At 42.0% G+C, this 22616-nt stretch overlaps 2 protein-coding genes across 12 annotated transcripts in view; one reads left to right on the top strand and one right to left on the bottom strand.

The window, feature by feature from the left end:
- Window positions 1-22616, bottom strand: part of TANC2 (tetratricopeptide repeat, ankyrin repeat and coiled-coil containing 2) — a 343384-nt gene that overhangs the window by 14195 nt on the left and 306573 nt on the right. For 8 of the 11 annotated variants that reach the window (XM_059048703.2, XM_059048706.2, XM_059048707.2 and 5 more), the window contains 9 exons: window positions 22487-22609; window positions 21677-21913; window positions 16857-17042; window positions 14429-14522; window positions 7907-8040; window positions 6074-6197; window positions 1656-1831; window positions 1242-1374; window positions 651-680 (listed from right to left, as the gene is read on the bottom strand). In XM_059048703.2, the coding sequence (XP_058904686.1) occupies window positions 651-680; window positions 1242-1374; window positions 1656-1831; window positions 6074-6197; window positions 7907-8040; window positions 14429-14522; window positions 16857-17042; window positions 21677-21913; window positions 22487-22609 (1237 nt within the window). The remainder of the gene's footprint in view (window positions 1-650; window positions 681-1241; window positions 1375-1655; window positions 1832-6073; window positions 6198-7906; window positions 8041-14428; window positions 14523-16856; window positions 17043-21676; window positions 21914-22486; window positions 22610-22616) is intronic. The other 3 variants (XM_059048705.2, XM_067022257.1, XM_059048709.2) reach the window with 1 other exon arrangement.
- Window positions 5286-5784, top strand: LOC131746965 (small ribosomal subunit protein eS12). Its single transcript, XM_059048804.2, has one exon. It carries the CDS (start codon window positions 5362-5364, stop codon window positions 5758-5760), a length of 399 nt encoding a protein of 132 aa, XP_058904787.1. The 5' UTR covers window positions 5286-5361; the 3' UTR covers window positions 5761-5784.

Below are 22616 nucleotides of genomic sequence, written 5' to 3'. Positions count from 1 at the left end.
AGCTGCGTTGGATTCGTATTCACCTTAAAATAAGAATGTTTAAACTGTCTGAGTTTGCACCATTGGAGGGCAGCAAAGCCTGCGTGTTGTATTTGGGCAGGCGATGGCTTAGTTTGGAGTTATCTTAAATAAGGAAATTGGGAGAAAGGGTTTACATTAAATGTCACCATAAGATTTTTTAAATGCAAAAAGGGTAATTTATTTCAGAATCTGGGACTCAAAACCCCCAGCTGTTTAGTCTCAATTTTTAAATACGTTCTTTGCAGAAGGGAAACCATGAAAGACTCTAAAGGCTCCCCTAATTTGTAAGTACTGAATAGGACTCCTGGGATTCATGCTGAACCAGGAGCACGGTTCCAGTGTGAAACAAGCCAACCTGACTGAGGACTACTTTACCCACAAAGAGAAAGAAAAGGTTAACTCGATTAGTTTACGGATGCCTGAATTATTTACCAACTAAACTTTTCAGGGTTAGTTATCAAATGTTCAAGTTATTCTCTACAACAGTCATTAAAAAAAATCTTCTTTTAAGGTGAAGTAAATTAAAAGATTAGAGGTGTAGGGAACTCATGCAGGCTAAATCAAAGAGGAGAAGGCAAAGCTGACCAAGCCATCAGACCACGCCTGATGCTGACAGCGGTGAAATATACCTCGTGGGCGACTCGGTAACGTCTGACAACCTTCAAAGAAAGGAGAAAACAAAAAGTTGTAGGAGAGGAAAAAAAAATGGATGAAGGTGAAAAAAAAAAAAAAAAAAAAAAGAAGGAAAAAGCAGCAGTGAGAGGCAGGCAGCAAAAAAGCCAGCATATCAGCCAACCCTTGTCTACAGGTCTGAGGGATGGGGAGCGGATGGGACAGCAGCCGCAGGGACTCGGGAGTCCAAAGCACACACAGAGCAAGGGAAAGCGAAGGCTGTGGCCGTGCAGGGATCCAGGATGCTCACAGGGCGGGGCTGCTACCGAGGCATCAGTGCTGAGATGTGCTTAAGGTCAGAGCAGCCTCCTGGCTAAGGCTGCTCGGGGCACGGCAGATAACCGTGTGATTTTGGACACAGGGTAGCGGAGACATGGCTCAGATGGTGCTTTCTCTGGGCCAAGAGTCTTTCTGTTCACTTGGACAATAACTGGGCCAGGGCAGAGGGGAAACTACATACACTCACACCACACACCCAGGGCAGCCAGACCACCGGACCAGTCTGGCCCCTGGGCACAGATGGCCAGCACCTTCTTCCTTTTTCCTACCTATCTTGGCTCCTTTCTTCAGAAGAGTGACAACAACAGAAGTGTTCCGGCACCCCACTGCCCTATCCAAAGGGCGCATTCCGCTGTAGTCAACGTGCTCGATCATGGCCCCATGATCCACCAGGAACTGGACCTAGGACACGGAGGAAGCAGCGCAGTTAGCCCAGGTGTAACGCTCAGGGCTCTGGCTGCTGCCTGCCCTTTATTCAACTACCGGTTTGAACCAGGCTGGACAGTCATGGTTTTCCAGGCCAGACCTATGTTCCTGGTCTTTAATGGTGTTTTGAATGTTCCTGCCCTCGAGCAAGTATAGATCTGAGAACTTGATATCAGGAATCATCAACCCCAGATAACACTGTGGACAGAGAACCTTCCCTATTCTTACCACCCTGAGGCTTGGTTAAAGGCACTCACCACCTCAGCATCACCATAGAAAGCCGCCAGATCCAGTGGGGTGCGGCCATTCTTGTCAGCATGGTCTGTGGCAGCTCCATTATCCACCAGAGAACGTACTACTGAGAGATGACCCTTCAAACAAGCCCAGCTGAGGGCTGTCAATCCTTCTTTGTCCATTAGCGCGATGGAGGCACCTACAAGAGCAGGCATAACACAGGGCTGAGGAAACATGAAAAACATGAAAATTCACAGCAGGAGGGAAAGCTGGTATTTAAGGTGTACACTCGGCCAAAGCACAGCTTATGTTTCTGGTATGTGAGTTGTGTTTTGAGAAAACTGTTAACAAAATTGCTCCCACAAGCTCTCAGGACAAGAGTCCAGTTCTTTGACAGGGCAGCCTATCCTGGGTTGTGCATAATCTCTCCCCAAGCTTACTGTTTATCCTTAAGTTTCATCACTCCTCTGTGAGAATCCTCAACTTTGGCCAAAATGGATGTGCTCACCACTTCTAGGATCTCCCACAAGTACTCCTGTATCCTCACTTCCGGTTATGTTGCTCCCATGTGTGGATACCTTTTTTCTCCCCATGACTTGCCTCACTTCTACCTGTTCTCTAGGAACCATCTCAAACCTCCCTGTCTCCAAAAAGCTTCTCCCACTCACTGTTACCTCATCTTGAACCTGCTTGACATATGTCACCTTATTCTGTTATTAATCTTTTTCTTAATGTATCCCACTTATTTGTAATAAATTCTCAGTGCATGTTTTCTGAACTTGGCAAAAATCTTCGATTTCTAATAGTATAAACTCCTTGAGAGGTTCTCATAAAATAAGGAGCTCAGAACATGTTTATCACTGATGATAGTACCAGGCCACCTTCTCCCGCCTTAGAGTGGGAGGGAAACGGACTCATGGGAAGAGACTGAGCCCAGGCCAGGAAGGAAATCAGGAGTTTAATTAAACTAGTCAGCCTTCAACAACCCCATCCCCACTCTTTTAGCCTATTTTATACTCTCCATCTTCTTCCCTTCAACATTTCTATTTTCACCTGTGAGGAGCAAGCACACTTGACATACTGTTTTGTAATTAGTCTAAAATTCAATATACATTCGATTCTCAGCCTAGACTGTAAGCTCTTGGATGGCGAAGAGCCTGTTGTTCCCTTGCTAGTTTTGAAGAGTACCTAAGATGACTCTTTCCACACAGCTGGCATGACATGCGAACCAAATTAGAGATCAACTTACGGCACACACAGTACATTTTCCAGGCTGTCTCCTCAGCTGGACAGGATTCAGATGTCAGATCAAGCTTGGGACCTGCCACAGCCAGGCTCTGGGGCTACGCAGCAGTTATGTGGCCTATCACCTCTGTATCCCTAGAGGTCAGATAACCAGACTTTGTGGCTTCCCATAACAGGATGAAGGGTTGGAAAGTACGATACTTCTAACCCTGAGGAGAGCCATCCATGTACTGGGTTATCTTTTCACAGTGGTGTAGTTTGCAACTGAAACACTGACTCTAACATGGAATGAATCTGAATATGGGACAGAATCTAAGGAGTTTTCTCAGATGCAACATCTATAAATTTCCTGGACAGAGTCTTCAGGGGTGGAAAAAGCAGGATAAGAAGGTTCTGGATGTATGTTACAGATAAATTGATTTTACACAGATAAGGGAAGCTGGAATTTAAGAAATTAAAAGGAGATATATATGAAAAAAAACCATGTATTCAATTTCCTCCGAAAATTCAATTTGAAATCTTCCTCTTCTCTCTTTTCTTCTCCTGGCAGTTAACAGAATCACAGTTCTCCCAAACATCCATTTTAGAACTTTGGAGTTATCATCAACTCATCTGTCCTTACATCCTGCATGTAATCAACCCTTATATCCAAAATCTTTTCTGCACTTGGCCCTCCTGTTCTATCCGAACAGCTACTGCACCTGGATTCGCATTACCTCTCATCTACTCAAAGACAATGGCTTCCTAATTGATCCCCAGGTCCACTTTAATCCCTTCATCAACTCTACTATTCACACTACTGCCAAAGTGATTTTTCTTTTTTTTTTTTTTTTAAAGTGCAACTCTGGCACTGATTCCCTTTTTAAAAATCTTGAAAGCCTCCCTACTGCCTTCAGATAAGTCCAAACTCTTTTAATCTGCTCCTTTTCAATTTCTTTCCACACACATTTCCAATTTTATTTCCCAACAGTCCTCATGTACGTCACTGGACAACTTTCATATTTCCCCAAACCTGTCGTGTACTGTTTCTCCTCTCTGACCTTTCATTTACACTACATCCTCTCCCTGAATATAGAACATTTTTCCCATTCAAATTTCAAAGTCTGTCCTGTTCTAACTCAAATACCTTTATCATCAGAGTACTTAGGATTCTCTGCTTTTTAAGGTAGTTCCTTATCTATGTTTTATCCCCTCCTTGCCAGATTATAGACCCTTTGAAGACATGGATTGTAGTGTATTTATTTAAAAAAATCACTCAGTTCCTAGCATAGTGTTTTGTGGATAAGGTAGGCTAAATAAACTTGGGTAGGATTTGCTGATTGAGAGAAAGTCTCTGATTTAAGTGTGAAAGAATGAAACAGTATGAAGACCCGACGGGAGACCAGAATGCCTGCAGTGCAAAGGGAACAAATCTCTGGGATCTGTGTCTGATGAGCTGCTACGGGCTCTCGGCAGACTGTGTGCAGTCATCTACAGCTTATCTGTGGTGAAGGGGTCCTGCCTTTTCCAGCAGACTCAGGTTGTTCTGGGACATTTACTCCTGCCATGTTTTATCCTGAGAAGCTAGGCATATCTCCCTTGCTCCTCCAGCCCCCTCTTAGCAAAAGGATAGATACCATGAAACCAGGTTTGTTTGGTGGCTTGTATTGGGGAAGCAAGAACCACTCTGTACATGGGGAGAACAGTTCTCTGATTCTGACCGTTTTGTGAGTCTAAGGTTGTGGAAACAAATCTTTGCAGGAGAGAGCTAAAGATCCAGTTAAGTCTCTGACTGAGTTGTAGTTTGAAATCTTAGAAGAAGAAACCTTGTCTTTTTCCTAAATCAACTACCCTTCAGCTGCTCCAGCCTGGGCTTGATTTGCAGGAGCTTGTTTTTCTTGAAGTGTGTGCACTTGTGGATATTAATTATAGATGCAAAGATCCCTTTTACTCATAGGGGAGGCTTGTTGGAATGGGGTAAAATCTGGTCACAGTCACACCACCTCCTGCTTGACGCAAATGGTCAAGCTCCACTAGATGGTACTGCAGAGTCACCAGTGACTGGAGCTTTTCTACTACAGAGGTTCCCCTGTCACTTGCTACTGTTCTGTATAGATGACTGAGGTCAGAGCCATTGAAGGGAATGCTTTGGATAGTGTGACCACAATCTCCTTTAACTTATTTCCCATTCACCAGGAATATGTGAATGTTGGTAAATGTCAAAAGGAATTTATTACAATAGGAGGGTAATAATACCCTGATTCCTCAAATAGGGTCCCACGGTCAACAATCATTTCAACTTCCATTTGCCTCCTTAGGATACAAGAAAAATAGTTGTGCAGGCTTACAAAAGAATTGATAAAGTCAAAATACGATCCCTGGAAGATGAACATTTATTGAGTGTACATTTAAAAAGATCAAAGCTCTTCCCCTGCCGCCGCGGAGCCGCGCGGAGGCGGAGGCGCGGGTGCACTCAAGATTCGGCTCCACCCGTAACCCACCGCCATGGCCGAGGAAGGCATTGCTGCTGGAGGTGTAATGGACGTTAATACTGCTCTGCAAGAGGTGCTGAAGACCGCCCTCATCCACGATGGCCTAGCACGTGGAATTCGCGAAGCTGCCAAAGCCTTAGACAAGCGCCAAGCCCATCTCTGTGTGCTTGCATCCAACTGTGATGAGCCTATGTATGTCAAGTTGGTGGAGGCCCTTTGTGCTGAGCACCAAATCAACCTGATTAAGGTTGATGACAACAAGAAACTAGGGGAATGGGTAGGCCTCTGTAAAATTGACAGAGAGGGAAAACCCCGTAAAGTGGTTGGCTGCAGCTGTGTGGTGGTTAAGGATTATGGCAAAGAGTCTCAGGCCAAGGATGTCATCGAGGAGTACTTCAAATGCAAGAAATGATCAAATAAAAAAACTGGGCTCTTGTTCCTCAAAAAAAAAAAAAAAAAAAGATCAAAGTTGGGAGATTAAAGAGCTTAGATTATGTAAATTTGATTAGGATACCAAAAACCCCTCAAGCCATAAAGAAATAGAGAATGTCATAATTAGAAGGGTCCCACTGTGTATGAGAAGAGAGGAGACGGACTTTCATTTTCTAACCAACTGGCTTAAGAATATCCATTCTCAACTCCTCTTGGAATCCATCCCTGGAAATCATGAGTTGCTTGGGTTGTTATGGACACTGATCATCAAGCTCTGGCATCATAGGACTGACCTTGAGCAAGGAGAAAGTCCACAGTTCCCAGGTGGCCTTCGGAAGCCGCCATCATCAGGGGAGTACGGCCCTGCTTGTCCGCCATGTTGACATCAGCTCCATGGGTGAGTAAAAGGTCAACAATCTGCAGGTGCAGAGAAGCAGGGACCAATTAGCAGGGAAGCACGGCTGAGCGGACACACGCACGCCCTCCCCCCACACTGTGAGAACTCTCCGCGAGTCACCTCTAAAGAAACTTTCCACCGCAAGAACCCCCTGCGTGGTCTAGTACCATGGGATTCGATCTCTGATTGTCTCAGAGACAGCCAAATGAGAAGAACTCAACTCTAAATGTCTGACTCAGCCACTCAGTAAAAAAGAATTCAAGATAACAAAGGCCAAGATGTAGACTAAACAATCCCATGATGGAAGCACCAAAACCTATGTCTGTGCCATTTTACTGGCTTCCAGGGGTTGCAAACCTGCCTGCAGTGAATATTTACAACTGAACAGAATACAGTAAATATGGAATACAGCCTCTGATAACTCTTTAGCACTGTTTGGCTCCTAGGACATTTTCCCTACTTAAACATTTTCAAAGATCATAACCAATATACTTTTTTTTCCATCCTAAATATATAAATTAGCATTTATCCAGAATCCAAACATCTGGAAAGATCGCATAACTAGAATTTACACATACCACATTTTCTTTTTGCAAGTCTGAGACACACCTGCTGTAAGTGGTTAGCAGGGATCTGTTGAGGTTTGAACCTTCCAGAGACCCTGGGGATGTTGTGAAGTGTGAGAAGGAGGTCACTGCACCACCAGGCCAAAAGTAGCTAGTCCTTCTATATGATACAGATCATCAGGAATGATCTGTATTATACAGAATGTATGAATGTTAATTTTCTGACATATTCTCAATTAACCAGAATATTAATAACAGAGGCCCAAGTCTTCAAACCCAGTGACTGCTGGATAACCCAAATTTTGTGATTTTTTTTTGCTCTCTGCTTCCTAAGTTCCCACCCAGGAATGTAAATTGATACAGCCACTATGGAGAGCAGTATGGAGGGTCCTTAAAAAACTACAAATAGAACTACCATACGACCCAGAAATCCCACTACTGGGCATATACCCTGAGAAAACCATAATTCAAAAACAGTCATGTACCAAAATGTTCATTGCAGCTCTATCTACAATAGCCAGGACATGGAAGCAACCTAAGTGTCCATCGACAGATGAATGGATAAAGAAGATGTGGCAAATATATACAATGGAATATTACTCAGCCATAAAAAGAAACGAAATTGAGTTATTTGTAGTGAAGTGGATGGACCCAGAGTCTGTCATACAGAGTGAAGTAAGTCAGAAAGAGAAAAACAAATACTGTATGCTAACACATATATATGGAATCTAAGAAAAAAAAAAAGGTCATGAAGAACCTAGGGGTAAGATGGGAATAAAGACACAGACCTACTAGAGCATGGACTTGAGGATATGGGGAGGGGGAAGGGTAAGCTGTGACAAAGTGAGAGGGGCATGGACATATATACACTACCAAACGTAAAATAGATAGCTAGTGGGAAGCAGCCGCATAGCACAGGGAGATCAGCTCGGTGGTTTGTGACCACCTAGAGGGGTGGGATAGGGAGGGTAGGAGGGAGGGAGATGCAAGAGGGAAGAGATATGGGAACTTACTATATGTATAACTGATTCACTTTGTTGTAAAGCAGAAACTAACACACCATTGTAAAGCAATTATACTCCAATAAAGATGTTTAAAAAAAAAAGAAGTTCCCACCCAGAACTCACCCCTGCCTGGGGCACTGGAAGTATCTGCCTGCTTACCTGCCAGTGGCCTTGGCGAACGGTGCTGAATAAGGGTACTGCCCCTCGGCGGTTTGGCTGGGCCACTGCCGCCCCCTGTTCCAGGAGCAGACGACACACCTCCAGTTTGCCCCTTCCGGCTGCAGCTGTCAGGGCTAAGGGCAGAGAGCACAAAGTGAGGACAAGGGGTCTTGCCTTCTCCAGCCCTCTAGGCTAAGCAGGGCAGCATACCTGTGTTTGATGAATGTAATTGCTACTTTACCTCCAAGAATGATGATTTTGGCTACTTTTGCCATGAAGGAAATTTTCAAAGAAAAATAAAAGGGCTTAAATATATGGAGACAATTATAATAATTTTATTGAAAAAAATCACCTTTGACCAAACTTACTTGGTTTCATGTTTCCTACCCAGACTGTCTTCTCTGCTTTTAATCCTTCTCTTTTTTGGTACCTCGTCCCAGCTACAAACCTTTTACTGGTATGTGCATGGGTAAGAATGCAGAGAAGAGTCTTTGCAGACTAAGGTCTTCGAGAGTTACCTAGGAGCCACCTCTGGCCAATATCTACTCCTGGGCCCTTAAACTCAGAGAACCAGTCAGAAATTGCAGTCTTAATTTTGTTGATTTCTTAAATGACAGTTTCCTGGATTGCTTTTAAGGGAGTATTTACAATAAAAATATATTTTAAAAAAAGGAAAAAAAAGAAATTGCAGTCTAAGAGCCTTGGGCCAGTTTTCATTCTTCTTTTTTTTTTTTTTTTTCATCAGTTGAGACAGAAGTTTGTAGTACATGAGTGACCATTTTCATAGAAGGGTCAAAACTGTTCAAGGTAATAGTCTTAAAGATGAGAGAAGTGTGACAAAGGCTCTTTTCTTCTGAATACAGGATAATGGAGTCACAGATAAAGAACAGCTATAGCGAGGATAAAGGACATACAGCAGGAAGAAACATAAACATTCTTCCTTCTGTGCTACTGTCCGTTGTTTATGATCTCTGATACAGTGGAGATTCTAAGGGTGCTTATTTCATCCTTTGAGTACTATTTCAATAGCAGTAAGAGGAATTTGTTGCTATACTTTCTACTAAGTCCATATTTGAACAAATATGTATTTGTTTCTTAACCAGGGGTCTCAAATGTGTACACTCACTGTTTTAAATGGATGAGGGCAGGGAAGATGGTAAACACTGTTAGAAAATGGCAGGAGTTATGCTTTTAAAGAAAGAGTATGGAGACCTTTTTTCCCACACAGACTGGAAAAACGGATGTGGTAGTCAGCAGGTCCTTCCTTTATTGTGGCCACCTACTCCAATGACAAATCAGAGGAAGATAATACTTGGCAGGTGCAGATAATACTTCAGTGTGTAAATGCTGGTATCTATCAGGGAAGCAATTGAAATTCAAATCAAATGGTCACTTGTGATTTTTTTCATTTAAGTGCAAATTAAGGCATTTTGTCTTTGAGCTTGGCCAAATTTATCCACAACTGACTCATATGCAAAACTAAAACTACCTGTAATTTCCACTGAGATAAACCTTCAAAGTAATCTTTTCCTTCCTCAAGGATAGAAGGGCTTATGAAGGAAAACGTGGCAATTTTAGAAGATCTTAAACTAGATGTATCTAGGCCTTGTCTTATGTGTATTTTTTCAGAACTCTTAACATAGGCATTTCCGTCCTGTTCCTCACAGAAGGGCAGAGGCTTCATCCTATCGGAGGTGAGGGTCATTTCCAAGTCCCGAATGGATAAGTTACAAGTATTGATGGGTTTGATTGTTTACTTGACTGAGAAGTTTTGTCTCTTGTTCTTTAAATCAAAGTGATTTTCCCTCTTTTCCAAGTTCACATTTCTAATAGTTCAGGGGGAAAAAAAAAAAACATTTTAGTTCTTGGGTCAGAACACAAGAGTAGCTTAAGAATCTGACTGGCAATCATCACATTGTATACATTAAACTTACACAATGTTGTATGTCAATTATATCTCAGTCAAGCTGGCGAAAAAGAAAGAACTTGACTGGGTTAGACACTTGTTAGAAACCATAAGAATCATCTCGTTGGTACATAAAACAAAGGGTTTGGAAAATTTCTAACTCTCCTAAGTTTAAAGTAGCTACCACGGGGCAGGGTTACAGCAAACCTCCCTTTCAATGTCTTGTGTATGGTGTGGGGTGTGTGTGTGTGTGTGTGTGTGTGTGTGTGTGTGTGCGCGCAAATACATTTTTTTTCACGCAAGAATTTATAGCACTCTGGAGAAAATAGACAGTATATCAGAATCAAGCCTCTCGTCAATGATGCTAGTTCACAGAACACAGATGAAAATTCACAAGCAGTGCCCATCCTGAAAGCTAAACTTATATACTGTCTGCTCTAACCTGGAGTCATGTTGCTGGGGGCTGGCCCATCTCAACCCACCGGACAACATGTTTATATGAGAGGGAATGTTCCATTCGGCCTTTTTCTTTGTTGTACCATCTCTGTTACTTAGGTTATGATGTCATTTGGCAGGAATCTCCAGCTGATATCTGGACATGGTCATTAACACAGCTGGCCAACTTCATCTCAGAACAACACAACTATGGAAAATTGGGTCTGTACTTTTCAAAATCCAAGAGCAAAGAGTTGCTTTGGCTGGATTTTATATAGGTCTTATCAAAAACCGTTAAAACTTTTTGAAAGAGAGATGATTAAGGCAAAGCCAGTTCTGTAAAACAACAAACTGATTCTTAGAGCAAATGTTAACAGTTTCGAGCCAAATCTCTCTTCCTAAGAGACCAGTAACAGAATTTGTTCCCTAGCGTGGCAGCATCTGATGAGATTATCGGAAATAAATGGTCCTTTTTCAAAGGGAAACAGCTAAGGAGTTTGAAGAGACAGACAGGATACAGCTCAGAGCTGAGGAAACAGCCAAAGTCGGCTTCGATGGGATGCTGATGCTAAGTAGAATGCAGAGAAACAAATGGTTCTTTTATCTCTTCTCAACCTTGAAAGCGTACAGCACAGACAGGTCATGGAAGACGGATGGGATGGAGGTGGGTGGGGAAGACATATACTGATCACTGCTATCCAAAACAACATTAATTAGTTAAACATTTATAGACCTATTTGTTAGATACTGTTGGCGCCCAAGGAACTCAGGGTTGAATAAGGATAACAGACAAACAAATAATATTACTATACAGTGTGATAAGCACAACAGAGATAAGTCCATGGGGGTTGTCCGGAGGTGGCACAGAGGAAGAAGTGTCTGAGAAGGTCTCTAGGAAGAGATGACAATCTAAACCAGATGCTGAAAGAGAAATAGGAGACTTATAGGCAACAACAACAGGGAGGCATTCTAGGCACAGGGAGAGCACGTATAAAGGCACTGAGGTGGGGAACGGCACGTTTACTCCTACTTGAGAAGACAGGCAATAGATGATGCTAGAGATCATGACACATCTTTTTATGCTAGCTTTTTTTTTTTTTGGCTGCATCACACAGCATATGTGATCTTAGTTCCCCGACCAGGGATCGAACCTGTGCCCCCTGCATTGGGAGCATGGAGTCTTAACCACTGGACCACCAGGGAAGTCCCTTTTTATGCTACATTAATGTTACAGGTGGTCAATGAAGCGTGGTAAGCAGGAAAGTGACATGGACAGATTGTGGCTTCCACAGATCACTTTGGCTGAAGTCTGGGAGATAAATCACAAAAGGGTGAGGCCAGAGGCAAGAATTGATCAGCTAGGAAGTAGTTGCAATAATCTAGGCAAAAGATGATGAAGGCATGAATTAATGGTATCTTGCTTATTATCTGAATTTTTGCTACTTTGGGGCCATGGATGGCTCAGGCTCTCCAGAGTTGCTAGAAGCTTTTAATGCTGGTTCTGTTCTATAGCTGTAAGACAAAGGAGAGGAGGGATTGGTGAACAATCTTGTCATCTTAATTGCCTTTCTTCTGTGTTGGAACACAGATTTCTGTTCCATAAGAAATCTGTGAAAACCCTGCAGGATGGGAGGGGGTCAGCCAGATGGTAAAAGCTCGATGTAGGAAGGTGCTCTCTGGAAGGACAAAAAGGCCATAAAAGGAGGACAAAGACAACCAGGATATTCCAGTGACCTGCTTTTAGAAAATCTGATATGTAAAAGTTACATCTCAATAAATATTTCACTATATGCTAAGATTATTTCATGGATTCTAAGATGTACTTTCTTCCCTCCGCATTTTTAACATCTCCAAATCAGGTTGCATCTTATAATCGATGTGATAATAAAGAACTGTGTCATTTTTAGAGGCAGAGGGTTTTTCTTTCTGTTTTTTTTTTTTTTTTTTTTTGGAACGGCACATAAAATAATGGTTATATAGCTTCTTATTGTTACTGGTGTTTTAGATTTAATACAGTAAATGATAAAAATTGTTGGAAACATCATTACCATCATATTTTCCCTAAGTAAAAATTGGGTTGTTTAGGCCAGGGTTGCAGATATGAGACCCTAACCAGCTGGATGCAGGTCATAGACCTTCATTCTCTATGCAAGGGAAACCTGTATAAGATTTTGCCATTGGAGGAAACATCACAATTCAATGAGTCATTATAAATTTTAAATGATTATGTGCTGTAAGTTAAAAAGAAACATGTGTACTTGGTAAATCCATCACTATAGACAGAAAAGCAACTCAGAGTCTACTCTACACTAGTGGTGAGTTGTAGGGACATTTTTTAACATAGCAAAGACATTATTTCCCAGAAATTTTTCTGAAGTCAAATAGCTTATTATAGCTCTATAAATTATATTACAAATGCATTTCATTCTAACTCATATTTAAATAACGTCTTGTGTTCATAATGCTGAAATTAGTTCATATAAATGTCAAATTAAACACAACACAATTCTGACTACAAGCAAACTGACATGAAACTTTGATTTTTTTTTTTTACAATCTTGAGAAAAGGTATGTATGTAAGAAAATTAATGTAACAAACTTTATTGCACACTTTAAAGCAGGACATCTTTTAAAAGTCCTGAGGCCATAAAGTTTTATTCTAATAAGAAATTTATATCAATAAAAATAAGTCTTCCACTTAGTTCACACCCTTCTTGAACATTTTTAAGGAATTCTTTCAAGGACAGCACTAGGATGTGTGTGATATTCATCACTATGATTGTTAGTCTTGTAATTTCTGTCCATTATCGCCATCGGGCCACTACTTTTTGTTGCGCTCCCCAGTTAGGGTTAGGGTTGCACGTGTGTAGCCTGGCAACGGGAGACTCTGGGAGGGACGGCGGGGCTGTGCCGGCGAGGCTGTGCTGACGGGATGTAAACCATCACGGCTCTCCCGCAGCTCCAGGTCTCAGGATGCACACTCCACAACTGCTGGCGTCCTGGCCAGCCCCTTCCCCTCAGTCTGTCCTCTAGCTTCCCTCAGGGTGGGGCCCCAGAGACAGCAGCTGTTGCCAGCTGCACATTTTCCTTTAATCTGTCATGGGCTCTTAAGCTGCAGCTGCCCGGCATCTGCTCCCTTTGGCTCTGACAGGGAGGGATTGTTTGAGAAGCAAATTCCTGAGCTCTGGACCATTCTACACGATGTTAAAGAAGCCATGAAACCTATATAAGATTACTGCCATGTGTGGAAACATCACAGTTCAATAGGTAATTATACATTTTAAGTGAATTCAGGCATCTTATTTTTAATAACATTCTGACCCTAACCAAAGCATATCCCCTTCTTGTTTAGTAAAATGTTCTCCCTACAATCGGCCATCTCAATGTTGGTCTACTTATCCTGGCAAACACGACACGTATCTGTGGTGACTCTACAGTTTTTACTGCCCTGGTTTCATAAAAACACATAAAAGGTTACTAATGTTTTTCCAGATGTTCCAGTTTAGACTTGAGGGAAAGACAACAATCATTTCCTGCCAAGGCCACAAGGAAGAGGCTTCTGTTTGTGGAGTAAGTACCAAGCAATATAGAAATGGCTTTGCTACAGATCCTGCGAGACTGCACAGGGCTGTGCCCTACAGGGGGGACCTTCACTTTGCATCCTGATAGCAACTGTACTCATGATGTATCAGTTTAACCATGTCAGGACCACTTCGCCACGATAACACTTGGTTCAGTAAGCCAGAGGCGTTGATAAAAATTTAACTTCTTGGTTTATAGCTACAGGAGAAATATTTATTCCTAACTGCTATAAGGATCACAGGAAAAAAAAGTTCACAACTATTTTCTGCTATGGTTTGGCACATTGTAAGGAAACTTTCAGTCTTTTAAAATATTTGGAAACAAGAGCGGGGAAGGTTTTGTCTGAAAGAAGAATCTGGGGCTAATGGCATGGAGCATCCAAAGGGAAAGAGGATTGAAAGAAGGAAACTGTGTGACTGAAAGAAGGAAACTGTGTGACTTTTTACTTTGGCTGAATCAGTCTCCAACACAATAGCCATAAGACAGAGACTGCCACCTTGGTTCTGGCAGAGAAAAAAATCAGGGTGTGAGATGCAGAGAATATCTCCACACAGACATGACACATTCACAGAGAAGAGAGAGGTGTCCCCAAGAGGTACCTGTCTCTCCCCAGAGACTGTCAAAGCTGTTGATCTGTGCTCGCTCCACCTCCTCCTCATCTTTTTCTGGAAGATCAAGTAGGTAGGAGACAATCTGAAACAAGAAGTTGTGTCAGCTCAAAGGTCAGGTGGAAAACTATACTACTGATACTAGCTTGTGAGGTTTGGAAGATACCCGGATACCCAAGGGTCACGACGCTCTCTCTTGCACACAAAGGGAATCAGAACTGACTGTCCTTGCATAAAAACCCAAAGCTGCCACGATGAGCATTTGTTCTACCGGGTACAGTTTGCATGTTTCCCCTGAACACAATCAACTTACATAGCATGTGACTTTTAAAAATCACATATTTATCACATTTGAGTTAAAAAAGCAAACCCTCGTCCTCCTAATAAAAATGCTACCAAGAAATAAACAGGAAAAAAAATCAATAAACAAAACCCAGAAAATAAATATGAAGAAAACTGAGGGCCTGTAGTTTTTCAGAGCGGAGCTATTATCTTCTTTTTTCCTCTTGGAATTACAAGGACTGTTTGGGGATAATAAAAGGAGAATGGCTGCTAACAACAAAGGAAAGTGACAGCTCTGTTTCCAGGAATTTGACTGTAGAGAGAGCTAAAAAACCTTCTATAGATAATAAAAATTCCAATTTTACTTAATATTCCCTTGGTGATACGTCGGGTCAGCTGATGGAGTAGCTGTATCACTGAAGCATCTCAAGCAGTGGCGAGCCAACTTGTACTGGCCCATGAAAGTGGACTGTTAAATTTTTGGAATTTTGCAAGCCAGTCAGTAAACAAAGATGTTTATTAAAAATTAAATAACAAAGAAATATTTAAAAAGGTTAAAATATCAAATGTTATAACTTCTTAATTATTTAATTACATTTTACTATTATCTATGCTCTTCAGGTTATTTATATTTACTGTATCTGTATGGTGGAAATTTTATATAATGGTGTGCTCCTGTGCATCTCTTTGAAACTTTGTGTTCAGTGATGTCACACTGGCAGCTTGAAATCAGCCATGGTGGGGGTATTTATACCCTGGAAATTGGCAAACTCTGTAAATGAGGATTTGATTTAGTGCTAAAGCTAAAAGAGGTTCCAGTTTAATGAATATAATTTGCAGGAGGGTGAGAAGTAGTTTAACAGTAAATCACACATCAGATTTAATGACAAAATTATTGGGAAAAGAGCAAACGGGGGGCAACTTCATTTATCAAATCATGGTTGAGTTGTAACCACAGGCTGGGTACGGATATACATTTAGCAAAAATCAACAAAAGCATTCAATTAAGAGTATTACACAATTCATTATTATTTGTAAACTGTGTGCAACATTTTGTTAATATCAGTAAAATTTATAGTAAATTTAAGTCTGTATGTACACACACACTCACACAGACACACACACTCTCACGCACAGACACACACAGACACACACACTTGTGCTCCACTCCACTCCACTCCCCTCCCCTCCCCAGAGCTGGCTATTACACATTTCCTAGAACACTACCAATTCCACATATTTTGCCACTGTATTATTATTTTCATTAATAAATAACTTAGCAAAAATACCATCTGCACAGTGTTTAATAGTTTACATCTCATATCAACCTTGTAAAAAAGAATTTATTAGCCCTGCTTTACTGGTGGGAAACTAAGGTTCTAAGAGATTAGGTAAATTGCCCAAGGTCCAGAGCTGATGAGTAGGAAAGCTGGGCCTCAAACCTGGTCCTTCTGAGATTCCAACTGTTGTGCCCTTTCCATTCCACTCTGCCTATCCATGTGAACACAGGTCAAAAAATTATCCCCCTGAGACTAGAGTCATTGTCTGTTAAATAGGGGTGGAAAGATGGGGAGGAATCAGATTAGATAATTCCCGAGGTCCTTTCCAACATAATTCTAGGTACCCTGGAATCTCCCTACTCCTCAGATCAATGACCAAAAACCTAATTCGCATGAATTAGGCTGACAATTTTTTTTTTAAATTTATTTTTGGCTGCGTTGGGTCTTTGTTGCTGCGCGCAGGCTTTCTCTAGTTGCAGTGAGCGGGGGCTTCTCTTAGTTGCGGTGTGCGGGCTTCTCATTGTGGCGGCTTCTCTTGTTGCGGAGCACAGGCTCTAGGCGCGTGGGCTTCAGCAGTTGCAGCATGCGGGCTCAGTAGTTGTGGCTTGCAGGCTCTAGAGCGCAGGCTCAGTAGCTATGGCGCACAGGCTTAGTTGCTCTGCAGCCTGTGGAATCTTCCTGGACCAGGGCTTGAACCCGTGTCCCCTGCACGGGCAGGTGGATTCTTAACCACTGCACCACCAGGGAAGCCCTAGGCTGGCAATTTGATAATAATGCAACCCCTTTTTCCTGGTTTCCTAGGTCCTTCGATACATAGCTTGAAAAAATCCCCCAAACCTTATCCGCTGCTTTCTTACCTCAGTATAACCCATGCTGGCTGCAGCGATGAGGGCCTGCTGGATGGCGTGGCTCTTCTTAAACACCCCTTGCTGCTGGCCCGCCATTGTCCAGTCACACTGAATCAAAAACTTGACAACCTCCAGATGACCTCGGAGTGCAGCATGGACCAAGGCACACTGCCCATTCTTGTCCAAGTGATCCACCTACGGGAGGGGACAGAGAAACCTATGTGAAAAAGACCGTGGCTGTATTCCCAATCCAGTCACATCAGCCCACTGCACAGGTCCGGACTTCTAAGATTCATCCTCTCCTATTCCTTGGACCAATCCCTGAGAAAATTTAGAAGATACTCTCCTACTCAGGCTAGATCTTCACTCAGCTACAACTCTGGTAGATGCCCCTCTGGGGAGAACCTCTGCATAACGTCAGGCTTTTGTTTTCACATCAAAAGAAACCAAAAAAAAAAAAAAAAAAAAACCCCAAAAAACAAAACACCAAAACTCCCAGCTCCAGCTTTGTTTTCCTGAGGTACACTCTCCCTTGTCCTCAAATAGTTCTTTTTAGACCCAAATTTGAAAGACTTGTAAGCTGCGTTGGCACAAAAAACTGTCTTTGAAATCATGAAAGGGAAGAAAAAAATTTTGAAGCTCAAATTTTTTGGTCTTCCAAAGAAGCAAAACATCTCACATCATGAATCACACATTTGACCATTATGCTTTGGCAAAGGCCACTGCTCTCTTCCAGTGGGAGGGCAGAACCTCAACCATCTGGCCAAAATGGCTAGAGGTACTTGGAACTTAATGCTAGACTATGTTCCAACAGCAGTTTTTACAGTTGCAGTGCTGGTTACAAGTTTAGGCTGAAAGAGAAGGCTGACTAAGGTCAATCTACCAGAAGGTCCCCAGCTACAAGTCTCAACAGATGAACAGCCTTTTCTGGCAGGTGGGCAGGTTATTTTCCAGTGGTAGTTAGAGCACTTGAAGCCTAAGTTCTGGATCTGGTTCTCTCCAGCTTTAGTTCCACCCGGCCATCCATATAACAAATGTTTACTGAATGCCTACCATGTACAAGGTACACGATAGGATAAAAAGGTAAATAAGAGAGTAAAATATAGATTCTACTCTCAAAGTTTTGAACAAGATAGATGCGATGCGACCAATACAACAAAAACTTGTCCAACAAAGGTGCAATATAATAAATGTCAGAAGGAAAGCAAAGGTGCAATAAAATTTCAGAGAATTTCCAGCCAGAATCAGGAACAGATTCAGAGGGAAAGGTGCAATGGTCTGAATGTTTGTGTTCTCCCACCATTATTTGTTGGAATTCTAACCCCTGAGGTAATTAGGAGGTGGTGCCTTTGAAAAGTGATTGGGTCATGAGGGCAGAGCCCTCATGAATGGGATTAGTATCCTTATACAGAGGCCCCAGAGAGCTTGCTTGCCCCCTTCCACCGTGTGACACAGCGAGAAGGCAGTCTGTAAACCAGGAAGCTCTCACCAGACACCGAATCTACTGGCGCCATGCTGTGGGGACTTAGCTTCCAGATCTGTAAGAAGGAAATGTTTATAAGATACTCAGTCTATGGTATTTTATTACAGCAGCCCAAATGGACTAAGAAAAGGGCTATCTCAACTGGCTGGGATAGGAAATGATTAATTCTAGTTTTTGAAGGGTAATATACATTAAGGGGGAGTTCAAACTACAAAGTTGAGAGGGTCTTTTGGGACAAGAGCACGGATATTTTGAATGCCAGGCAAGTGGTCTGAATTTTAATAAGTAATGGAGAGTCACTGAGAATTTTCATGTTCAGAACTGTATTTTTTAAAAACTAAAGGAATGAATTAAAAGAACCCTTGGCTTCTTGGGGAAATGGTTGATTCCAGGGCTGGGACAGTAATAGCATAAGATGAGTTTGGAACATCCTGTGGTGCCAGAAAGTACAGAAGCACTCATGAAATAATGGCAGGGGGGCTTGAGAGGACACAGGAACCAACGTGAAGAAGCTCCCAATGGCCAAATCTGGGGCAATTTGAGCAAAAAAAGAAAATATCAGCAATGAGTTATAGATCATAGAATAAAATAAATATCCAGGAACCCATAGTGCTATAAGTAAATGAATACATTGAGGAGAAGGGACAGCTCTTCCTTACAGCAGAATTCCAGTTAATAAATGTAGAAGGAAGAGGGAAATAGAAAATCACTATTATGCAAATAGCATAGCAATAATTACTGCAGCAAGAATGGACCCATCAATGGATGGATCCTAAATTAGTGGACAAAAAAATTAGTGGAAAAAAAAAAGATACAAGGTATCTGCCTAATCTGAAAGCATCTCCCTAAAAGATACTTCTTAATTCCAAATGGGAGAAACAGTAACTTCAGGTTGAGAAACCTGGAAGATACCACCTTATCCAAGTGATAGAGGTTAACATCCCCCGTAATGAGATCTCAACATCACGCACCTCCTGCAGTGCTGCATGAATAAGGGCAGAGCATCATGTCTGTGGTGTGCTTGCCAAAAACATACAAACTCAATCTAATGAAGAGAAAATATCAGACCAACTATAATTGAAGAACATTCAATTCCGTTATGCAACAAAATAACTGGCTAAATACTTAAGTGGTTTAGAGGGGTGAGAAATGAGAAATAGTTACTTGATTTGGCAATTGGCAGTTGTTAGTGACTTTTGAGAGCAGCTTCAGTTGAATGCCAACAGGTTGGGGTGTGTTTGTTTTTTTTTATTTTTTTTTTTTTTATTTATTTATTTATTTATTTTTTTTTTTTTTTTTTTTTTTTTGCGGTATGCGGGCCTCTCACTGCTGTGGCCTCTCCCGTTGCGGAGCACAGGCTCCGGACGCGCAGGCGCAGCGGCCATGGCTCACGGGCCTAGTCGCTCCGCGGCATGTGGGATCTTCCCGGACCAGGGCACGAACCCGTGACCCCTGCATCGGCAGGCGGATTCTCAACCACTGCGCCACCAGGGAAGCCCTGTTTTTTTTTAAGGATATTATTTATTAGGCACTGCATGAGACTAAAAGAGACTTCATCTCTTTTTAAAAAGGCTCTATCACTTTTAATTGTCACAATGCCCCTCTTAATCCTGTTTCTGGGTTAAACAAGTGAGACGGAGAGAGGTCAAATGACCCGTCCAAGTCCTCAGAGAAAGCGAGTGTGAATGCAGGCTTTGACCAGGTCGTGCTTGAAGCCAAAGTTTATTATTTTAATGACTTGCCTCCTCTTTCTGTCACAGAAGCCAGACCACAAGTGGTTAAGGAGTAGTAAGGAAGCAGTGGTAGCAAGTAGAGATGACTCTTAGGACAGGCTTGGTGGACATGGGTAGGAAGAGATGGGATGGTGGCTTCTGGTTAGGAGAGAGAAGGGAGTTTCTCTTTTGGGTTAAATAAGACATTCATAGGTTGTAGAAACTGAGAAGAAAGGTAGTGTGAATTTAGAAAAAGAATGAAATGATGTGAGAGAAAGAGCAACATACTGAGATTAAAAAATATAGGTGGGGAATTCCCTGGCATCCCAGTGGTTAGAACTCTGCACTTCCACTGCAGGGGCCCCGGGTTCCATCCTTGGTTGGGAACTAAGATCCTGCAAGCTGTGCAGCACTGCCGAAAAAAAAAAAAAAAAAAAAGAAAAAGAAAAACAAATATATAGTGGAGGCAAGCATCCTGGAAAGGAAGGTAAACACTTCCTCCTCTGAGGCAAAAGTAAACGTGAGTGTAGGTAAGGATTAATAGAGTTTTTGAGATAGAGGCACAGTGAGATAAACTCAATCTTGGTAGTCATAGGAGGGCAAAAGAGGTTTGATAGGGTCTTGAAAAGATCACAAATGATTTATTTATCTGCTCTGGGGCAAATAAGAGATGAATAAAATGATATCTGAGCAAACAGGAAAGACCCAGCTGAGATTAGAATATGAATTCACAGCAGTAATAATAAGGCCCAGTTATCACTCTGTTTCTAGAGGTGTTCATTCAAATGACTAGGACATTACAGGTGGACCATTCCTGTGTCACAGTTAACATCTACAGCTCTGAGATTTCACTGAGGTTCCCAGGTCCCAGCTTCCAAAGGAGTCTCAGGAGACACAGTTCTTCCCTGGTAAGGACACTGGACACCTCAGAATGAGGTCATACCTATTACTTATATTTCACTGCAAAACCACCAAAATCCTCAGTTTGTTTTCAGGATGGAAACAAAACACCATTGGACTACAATGTTCCCCAGAGGCCTACATGTTTGAGACCAGCATTTTTCTTTTCACCAAATATTTTGAAATTGAGTTTTACCAGTGGCCTTTGAGATACTATAAAGCAAATATATTTTTGAGAAATGTTTTGAGAGAATTAAAATGCACTAACAGAAACACTTCTGAGTTCCTCTGGTCAGAGAGAATCATCTTCTCCCCATACCTCTTCAGGGGTGTCTTCAAGACTCTAACATGAAAGGCTTAGAGTCCAGAGGCACCATTCAGTTCAGACTTCACAGTGCCATCTCCTTGATCCCCCACGTCTCTTTCCTCACTCTGAACTCAAGAGAGAATTTCTTGGTTGTTAGGTAGGGACTTTTTGTGGCTGCTGATAAATGCAGTTTCCTAAGTGCCTCTCAAAAGTTTTAGAACTGTGTGCAGATGCAGCATGGAACTGGCCATGGCAAGTGGGCAACAGTAGGATGTAATCGGAGCTAGTTCTCCCTTTGATCTGCTCCTTAATACGATCTGATGTATTCTACCTACACTCAGGAGGTAACACAGGAGATAAGGAAGAGTCTATAGCAGGAAGAAAGAAAAGGGAAGAAGAAAAGGCAGCAGAGCCGGACAGCCACTACCTTGGCCCGTTTCTTGCACAGCAGCACGACAATGCTTAGGAAGCCTGCGGCTGCAGCATAGCCCAGAGGAGTCAGGCCGCTTTCCGAGGAGGCATCCACGTTGGCCCCGAACTCCAACAGCAGGGCCACCATTTCTGTGTAACCAAGATGACACTGGACGCATAGAATTGGAGCATTATTTAAAACCTCTGTCCGGTAATTAATGTTGGCACCTCCCAAAATCAGCAGTCGGCTGACCTAGAAATAAGTGAATAAACAAATAATACTCACATAAATACCAGTTATATCCTATTAGTCATCTTTTATTAAGTCCTCTGGGACCCCACAATAAGTGCCCAGAAGCATTTAGTAACGGCTTTCTTTCAAAATCTTCATTTGTTCCTTTTTCAATACCTTGCCTTTGGAAAGGGCTATGAAATGTCTCCTTTATATAAACTGCTCAGTAACTAAAGTCAACCATCACCCATACTGTAGTGCTGTCAGAGTCTCCACTAAGTGAGCTGTCAGTCAGAAAAACCCCTAACAAAACAAAGGTGGTCCAAGAATGACTTACTCCCTAGAAGCAGCAGAACTTAATCTACAAATCAGAGTCATCTTATACAAGGTACAAGGTCAATAGGTTTGGTCTTCAACTCAACTTCAATTTCAACAAAATGTAAAATATATCAAATTATCAGTAAAAGGTTAATTAATAGGAGACAGTCTAAGGCAAGTCAAAGATCGATTAAATAGCTACTTAAATGTCCTCCTAGTTTTAGGTTTTAGGTTTTCATAGTTAATTCTTTAATCTGACTGTAATTTATCACTTACCTTTATATTTGGAGTATAGAGATTTCGTAAAGATGCCAATGCCATGGAAAGACCCTCTGTGCTATAGGAGATCCAGAGACCTTGGAGGATGGAGGATGATACTCCAACTTTTTTACTCAAACCCTGAAAA

The sequence above is a fragment of the Kogia breviceps genome, chromosome 19, assembly GCF_026419965.1.
Source record: "Kogia breviceps isolate mKogBre1 chromosome 19, mKogBre1 haplotype 1, whole genome shotgun sequence".
NCBI lineage: Eukaryota > Metazoa > Chordata > Mammalia > Artiodactyla > Physeteridae > Kogia > Kogia breviceps.
Note: the sequence above shows the minus strand (reverse complement) of the source record. Positions and strands in the feature narration are given on the sequence as shown.

Bases quoted from the DNA above. Each gene is read 5' to 3' on its own strand.
- LOC131746965 (XM_059048804.2), top strand. From the start codon at position 5,362: ATGGCCGAGGAAGGCATTGCTGCTGGAGGTGTAATGGACGTTAATACT.